The following is an 8,174-nucleotide window of genomic DNA, read 5'->3' on the forward strand; positions in this document are numbered from 1 at the left end:
CAGCCAGGGCTGGGGCCCCCCCCTCGGCAACGTGTCCTCCAGCCTCTGCCGCTTGCCCCCCATGCGTGCCCCGAGAGCGTGTAAACGCTCTCGGGGCATGCATGGGGGGCAAGCAGCAAAATGCTTTTGCTTGCCCAGAGGGGCACATGTTGCACACCTTGAGTGATGGGCATGTTCTCCAGTTGCAGAAAGGAGCCAACCCATGGGCCTTGAAGCACTCTGAAATGGAGAAGCACGGCAGCAACTGGAAAGAGGTGGGCAAGAGAAGGTGGAGGGGCTCTGGAGGTGCTGGTTGGGCTCAGGTCTATGCTAAGGGGTAGATGGGAGGTTGTGTGAACCCCAGGTAACACCCCCGTGAAATGAGGTTGCAAGGGGGAGCACCAGGGGCTGGGGAGAAGGAGAGGGTGGAGAGCGTGGCGGAGCCCCAAGGGCTTCAGTGAGGTTATAAAACGTTGATTTAAAATAGAAGTGGGTACAAGGAGCCTTGTGTCACCCTGGGAACGGGATGGGTGCCTGGGAGAAGGTGGTAGTGCTGGGGAGGAACAGGGTGTACCTCCTGCTCCAGCCCCATCTGTGTACTTTGGTCCTGTGCTTGCTGACACCAGAGCTTTCTTCTGTGTCCTCCCAGGCTCTCAATGAAAAAATCACAGACAAAGAGACAATCTCTGAAGCAGAAGCCAAGGGAACCAACCTCAAAAGGTGAGTGTGCTGGTGCCTTCGTGGTCCCCCAGGCATGGAGGAGGCTGCATGGGGCTGTCCCCAGGCTTGGCAGTCCTGGCAGCTTGAAGGAGGTGCAGCCATGGTCCAGTGTTGTCCTGGAGGCCAAGGGCTCCCATGAGGAGCAGGTCTGGGTGCCCAGGAGGGTCCTTCTGGGGTAGGAGTGGAGTGCCTCCAACTGCCCCCCAACCTGCTGCCTTGTCCCCTTGTGAACCCCATCCTCTCTTCTCCCACAGGACCAAGTCCGTTTCCTCCATGTCAGAGTTTGAAAGCTTGCTCGACTGTTCTCCCTACCTCCCTGGAAAGACCACGCCAGGGCTGGGCGACCATTCCCGGGGCAAAAAGGCATCCACGGCCGCCCAGCTGTTGCCCAACGGGATCCGGGACAGCGCTGGCCTTCCTCCCTCCAACTGTACATATGTGAATATTGAGCAACCTGTCCCCGACAGCCTGGCCAAGGAGAAGCTGGGCATCTCCTCCTGGGACTACTCAAGGGCAAGCAGCCTTTCCGGGCACGATCAAGCCCAGAAGCAAATGCAGAGGAGCTACACGGCACCCGACAAGACGGGGATCCGCATCTACTACAGCCCACCGGTGGTGCGGCGGCTGGAGGCGCCTCTGGTGCACAACAAGGAGGGGAAGATCATGATCGAACCCGGCTTCTTGTTCACCATGGCCAAGCCCAAGGAGCCGGAGGAGTCAGCCAGCGCCGAGAGCACCTACAGTCAGTGGCTGTGCAACTTCTCCAAGCAGCAGCGGGAGCTGCTGGACGGTGGCACGGTGGAGAGCGCGGTGCCGCCGGTGCCCCGCTTCCCCTCCTCGCTGCACGACCTGGAGATCTCCGGCAACATGAGCGACGACATGAAGGAGATCACCAACTGCGTGCGGCAGGCCATCCGCTCCAGCTCGCTGGAGAGGAAGGTGAAAAGCACCTCCAGCCAGACGGTGGGGCTGGCCCACGTGGGGACACAGACCATCCAGACGGTGAGCGTGGGCCTGCAGACCGACCTGCCACGCGGCAGCGGCGTCCATGGCAAGAGCTGGTCCCCCCGCAGCTCCTCCCTTGTGTCTGTGCGCAGCAAGCAGATCTCCTCCTCCCTGGATAAGGTCCACTCCAGGATCGAGAGGCCGTGCTGCTCCCCAAAATACGGCTCCCCGAAGCTCCAGAGGAGGTCTTCCTCCAAGCTGGACGCCTCCAAGGACAGGAGCCTCTGGAACCTGCACCAGAGCAAGCAGAATGGTTCCGCCTGGGCCCGTTCCACCACCACCCGGGACAGCCCTGTCCTCAGCAACATCAACGATGGCTTGTCCAGCTTGTTCAGCGTGGTGGAGCACGCGGGCAGCACCGAGTCCATCTGGAAGCCGGGCTGCCCTGAAAGCAGCCGGACCAAGCCCGAAGCACCCAAGTACGGCCTCGTGCAGGAGTTCTTCAGGAACGTCTGCGGGCGGGCGCAGAGCCCCACTGCCCCCCCAGAGAAGAAGGAGGCCACCGGGGAGGAGGGCAGCAAGAGAGCCGAGCACCCCAGCCTGGCCACCCACCATCCAGCTGAAAACATCTCCCGTGTCTTGAACAAGAAAGTCCTCAAGCAGAGCAGCTGCGAGGACGCCAAGCCCTTGTCCCCCGGCCAGGGGAGTAAGGAGGCAGCCCTGCGGGACCCCGACCTCCTCTCGGCCATAGCCAGCGAGGTAACGAGGCAGGGTCCCCTCCGGGGTGTCCCACCATGGCGGGGGACGAGGTGCCCGACCCCTCTAACCCCCCCTGTGCCCTGTCTATCTTTGCAGGACACGGCGTGTGACTGCAGCTCCCAGTCCCTCACCTCCTGCTTCGCCCGCCCGTCCCGCTCCACCGTCCGCCATTCCCCTTCCAAGTGCAAACTGCACCCCGCGGACCCCCCCCGGGCGGAGGAGAAGCCGGGGGCCTCGTGTGAGTGAGGAGGGGGGGCCGGGGGACGCAGCGTGCCCGCTACCCACTCTCCTGCTGGCAGAGCGCCCGCGCTGACGCCCCCGATGTTGGATGGGGGGGGGGTGTCCCCCTCTGGGAGGCGGCACGGGCGCATCTGTCTCCTAACCATCCCCCTCGCCCCTCGGGGACGCTTAGGAAGCAGATGTGGAGCCGTTGGTGTTGGCAGCCCCCCGGGGGGTGCGTAGTGGGGATGATCCCACCGGGGTGGCCGATTTAACCACCCTCGGAACCACTGCCCGGCACTGGGAGGGGGGGGTCCTCACCGGGAATGCCAGCTTGGGACCCCACCGAGAAGGGGAGAGCGGCCCTCGGGGGGTGGCTGCTGGTGGAGATAGGGCAGGGCTGGGGGCCGAGCGGGGCAGGGATGATGTATGGATGCGATGCCGTGGTGTTTCCCCCCCCCCTCCACCCTGGGGGCAGAGGGTGCTGGCTCCGTCCCCTGCGGCGCTGCCAGCGCTGCCCGCCCCGTCCCAGCTCCAGCGCATCCCTGCCAGCCCCGGTTGCGGTGCGGTTGCATCAGCCGCAGGGCAGGAAGGAGGCGGGGAGGGTCCCTGCGGTCACCCAGGCTGGGGCTGGGAGTGGGGACCCTCCCCGGCCACCCTTCTGCTCTGGAAGGGGGTGGGGGGGAAGCTGCTGAGGTCCTACACAGCTGGGAAGGGTCCGGGTGGTGTCCCCCCCCCGGCTCCTCCAGCAGCAGAGAGGGGGTGGCTGGGTGCAGAGCGTGGGGCGAGACAGCGTGTGCGTGTGTGGGGGTGTGTGTGTGTGTGCACACTCATGGACACACGTGTCTCCTGCCACCAGCCTGGTGGTGCCCCCCCCCAGCTCACACCCACCTCCCTGCCTGGGGCCAGCTTGTAGTTATTTGCTCCTCCAAGTGCTGAATATACATCTTTCTCTTTTGTTTTTCTTTCATTTTTTTCTTTATTTTTTTTCTTTCTTTTTTTTTTATTTTCTCTTTTTTTTTTTCTTTTTTTTTCTTTCCTTTCTTCCACTTTTGGCTCTGCCCAACTCCGGACAGCCTGCAATGTAAAACCAAGTGCATTTTAAAAAAAAACAAAAAAAAAAAACGACAACAGAAAAAAAACCCAAAATGAGCTACATTTGGAGATGCACCAATTGGATTAAGAGATTGTGGGTTAGGAGGCTGCAGGGTGGCCTGCGGTCTGCGCTGCCCCCCCTCACCACCAGAAAAAGCCTTATCCGGGGAGGCAGCGGGGCAGGGGGGATGATGACAGCGGCCACAGCCCCCCAACAGTGGTACAGAGCCCCCCCAGGGCTGGGGGACAGCGTCCCAGCCCCACGCAGAGCAGCGTTGGTGCCCCAGGAGAGAGGAGTGATTTTCAAGGAGGCTGTTTTGACCTATTTTCCTGCTGCCGGCCGGGGGCCAGGCGGGGAATCACCCGGTGGAGCTGCCCGGGGGTGCCTGAGCTTCCCTGGGGCTCCCTGCGTCGCTCTGGGGCTGTGGGCCTTGCTCTGGGGGGGGCTCTATACATTGCTCCAGGGGCTCCGTGCGTTGCTCTGGGGCTCTATACATCGCTCCAGGGGCTCCGTGCATCTCTCTGGGGCTGTGTACATGGCTCCAGGGGCTCTGTGCGTTGCTCTGAGTCCATGCACACTGCTCTGGGGGGCTCTGCACAGCACTCTGGGGCTCCAGGGGGTTCCATGCATTGCTGTGGGGCTGTGTACATCGCTCCAGGACCTCTGTGCATAGCTCTGGGGCTCTGTATGCAGCTCCAGGACCTCTGTACATTGGTCTGGGGCTGTGTACATGGCTCCAGGACCTCTGTGCATTTCTCTGGGGCTCTGTACACAGCACAGAGCACTGTGCATAGCTCTGGGGCTGTGTACATCACTCTAGGGGGGCTCTGCATGCTGCTCCAGGGGGTTCTGTGCATTCCTCTGGGGCTCCATACACTGCTCCAGGGGCGCCGTGCATCTCTCTGGGGCTGTGTACATCACTCTAGAGGGGCTCTGTACGCTGCTCTAGGGGGTTCTGTGCATTCCTCTGGGGCTCCGTACACCACTCCAGGGGCTCCATGCGTTGCTCTGGGGCTCTATATGTTGCTCCAGGGGCTCCATGCATCTCTCTGGGACTGTGCACATCGCTCCAGGGGCTCTGTGCATTGCTCTGAGTCCATGCACGCTGCTCTGGGGGGCTCTGCACAGCGCTCTGGGGCTCCAGGGGGTTCCATGCATTGCTGTGGGGCTGTGTACATCGCTCCAGGACCTCTGTGTGTAGCTCTGGGGCTGTGTACATCACTCTAGAGGGGCTCTGTACGCCGCTCTAGGGGGTTCTGTGCATTCCTCTGGGGCTCTGTACACAGCTCCAGGGGCTCCGTGCATCGCTCTGGGGCTGTGTACATCGCTCCAGGGGGTCTGTGATTTGCTCTGGGGCTTTGTACACCACTCCAGGGGCTCTGTGCGTTGCTCTGAGTCCATGTGCGCCGCTCTGGGGGGCTCTGCACAGCGCTCTGGGGTTCTGTACACAGCTCCAGGGGGTTCCATGCATTGCTGTGGGGCTGTGTACATCACTCCAGGACCTCTGTGTGTAGCTCTGGGGCTCTGTACCCTAATCTAGGACCTCTGTGCATTGCTCTGAGTCCATGCACGCTGCTCCGGGGGGCTCTGTACACAGCTCCAGGAGCTCTGTACCTTGGTCTGGGGCTGTGTACATCACTCTAGGACCTCTGTGCATTGCTCTGGGGCTGTGTACATCACTCCAGGGGGGCTCTGTATGCTGCTCTGGGGGCTCTGTGCACTGCTCTGGGGCTCTGTACACAGCTCCAGGGAGTTCAGTTTGTTGCTGTGGGGCTGTGTACATCGCTCCAGGACCTCTGTGCGTTGCTCTGGGGTTCTGTACGCAGCTCCAGGACCTCTGTATGTTGGGCTGGGGCTGTGTACATCGCTCCAGGACCTCTGTGCGTTGCTCTGGGGTTCTGTACGCAGCTCCAGGAGCTCTGTACCTTGGTCTGGGGCTGTGTACATCGCTCTAGGACCTCTGTGCATTGCTCTGGGGCTGTGTACATCGCTCCAGGGGGTTCTGTGCATTGCTCTGGGGCTCCGTACACAGCTCCAGGGAGTTCAGTTTGTTGCTGTGGGGCTGTGTACATGGCTCCAGGACCTCTGTGCATAGCTCTGGGGCTCTGTATGCAGCTCCAGGACCTCTGTGTGTTGGTCTGGGGCTGTGTACATCACTCCAGGGGGTTCTGTGCATTGCTCTGAGGCTCCGTACACAGCTCCAGGGAGTTCAGTTTGTTGCTGTGGGGCTGTGTACATGGCTCCAGGACCTCTGTGCATTGCTCTGGGGCTGTGTACCTGGCTCCAGGACCTTTGTGCATAGCTCTGGGGCTGTGTACATCGCTCCAGGGGGGCTCTGTACGCAGCTCCAGGGGGTTCCGTGCGTTGCTGGGGGGCTGCGTCCGCTGCTCCAGGGGCTCTGTGCGTTGCTGTCATCTTGCAGCTTGGCTTAAAAATTTGCTGTTGCTGCTGCTGCCGCCGAAGCTGCTGCCCCCTCCCGTCCGGCCGCACGCTGCCCGCCGCAGCCAGGCTGCATCACTGCCACGTCGCAGCCTCCGTCAGCATCTCCGCGACGGCTCTCACTGCCTGTGTCTCCGGACACACCAGCATCAACCAGGGCCCAGCAGGCCCAGCACCGATGGCCTTTTGCTCCTGCGGCGCCTGGGAGGCCCCCACGGGGACCCTCGTCCAGCCGGGTGCGGGGCAGGTGCTGCCCACCCTCACCAGCAGCCGGGGGGACAAGGCACCGTCCCTGCCTGCCACCGAGAAGTTGGGTCCCTGCACCCCGGCAGGCACGGCGCTGCCGCGGGCGATCTCCTGCTGTACATAGATCCTTTCGGGGTGATTTTTAGCATTTTCATTGATAAAAAATCGGGGGGGTTTGGTTTTGGTTGTTTGGTTTTTTGGTTTTGGGTTTGTGGGGGTTTTTTTGTTCTGTTTTTTTTTTTTAAAGACTCTACTTTTTGGAATGTGGTTTCTCATTTTTACAACTGCCTTTTAATTATTTGTAATATTGGTCAGTTCTGTCTTACTCTGTAAATAGCGGTGCGGGGCGTTTCCCCCGGGGCCGGGGGCTGAGCCAAGGGCTTTGCAAAGGCAACGGGGAAGATCTGAGACGTGGGGGTGGCTGATCCAGCCCCGGCCCCCGCGCAGCCTCCCTCCCTGTCCTCTCCCCACGCCACCTCCCAGCCCTAGGTCCTTCGGGCAAAGCCACGCTTGTCCCTGCCCTGTCCTCCTGCTTCTTCTCGCCAGGTCGCATGAAGGGCACCTTCTGCCCCGATGACAGGCCCCCTGCCCATCCTGCACCCCCCTTCCACGCCTGCTTGTCCTGTGATGAATAAAGGCCCTGCAAACCCCTCACCCACGCCCTCGGTGCTGCCTTCCCGTGCTGCGGTGGGGGGGACCATGGTGCTTGTCCTGTCTGGGGAACCGGTGCTGCTGTGGAGGGGAGGGTGGGGTGGTTGGGGCACCCGTGGGTGGGGAGATGCATCTACATCCTGTCCCTCTGTCCCCACCATCCTGCCAGCTGCCCAGCCCACACACGGTGTCCCATCCTCTCCTCACCCGCCTGTCTCTCCCTGATGCCATCCCCATGTGCTGACCCCAACTGTGCCACCAAGGCTCCTTGTCATCACCCTGTGGGTCCTCCATGACCTCACTGCCAGGGCTGCCACCTCACACCAAGCTCCTCGTGGCTCTGCATTGTCCTTGTCATGCTGGTGTTTCTCATGCCTGCCCTGTCCCATCCCATCCTGCCCAGCAGCTCACCCCAGCCTGCACATGGACACCCCCTTTCCCATCAAAGCCCATGGATTCTTGCCCTTGTGCCCCATATCACCTGCAGGTCCCAGCCTCCCTCAGGCTCACTACATTAAACTGTCCCTCCCTGAGGTCCTCCATCACTCACCATAACCCACCCTTCCTTCTTTTGCTCCTCCATCATCCTTCATGTCCCATCCCTTTCATCTTTGCTCTTTGATCCCCCATGTCCTATCCTTCCTTCTTGTTATCCTCTGTACTCAGTCACATTCCTTTCTTTCTTCACGTGCTCTTCCATTGCCCACAACATCCCATCCCTCTTTATTCTGCTCTCATTGCCCACCTAACTCAACCCATCCTTCCTTCCTGCGCTCCCCCATCACCCACCCATCGTGTTCCTCCTTCCCATGCTCCATCACCCACCATATCACATCCCTTTTCCTTTGTACTTCCATCATTCATGTCCACCTCTCCTTCTGCCTTCTGCTGCTCCTCTGTTGTCCACCCATCCCATTCTGTCCGATCTCCTTCCTGTGCTGTCCCAACCACTGGGTCCCATCCTTTCTATTCTGTGCTCCTGCATTAGCCACCATGTCCTGTCCCTCCTTCCTGTGCTTCTGCATCCTCCATCCCTTCTTGTGCTCCATTGTCACCTATCACCTCCTATCCCTCCATGTTCTCTTCCACCACCTTCACATCCCATCCCTCCTTCCATACT

At 60.9% G+C, this 8,174-nt stretch overlaps 1 protein-coding gene across 1 annotated transcript; it reads left to right on the forward strand.

Annotated features, from left to right (window-relative positions):
- The first annotated feature begins 184 nt into the window (after positions 1–184).
- Positions 185–7,145, forward strand: LOC106887635 (protein SOGA1-like). Its single transcript, XM_014941265.1, has 5 exons — positions 185–254; positions 629–699; positions 954–2,403; positions 2,500–2,641; positions 3,699–7,145. Exons 1-5 carry the CDS (start codon positions 225–227, stop codon positions 3,725–3,727), a joined length of 1,722 nt encoding a protein of 573 aa, XP_014796751.1. The 5' UTR covers positions 185–224; the 3' UTR covers positions 3,728–7,145.
- The last annotated feature ends 1,029 nt before the right edge of the window (positions 7,146–8,174 follow it).

Source organism: Calidris pugnax, unplaced genomic scaffold (assembly GCF_001431845.1).
Source record: "Calidris pugnax isolate Ruff unplaced genomic scaffold, ASM143184v1 scaffold55, whole genome shotgun sequence".
Lineage (NCBI taxonomy): Eukaryota > Metazoa > Chordata > Aves > Charadriiformes > Scolopacidae > Calidris > Calidris pugnax.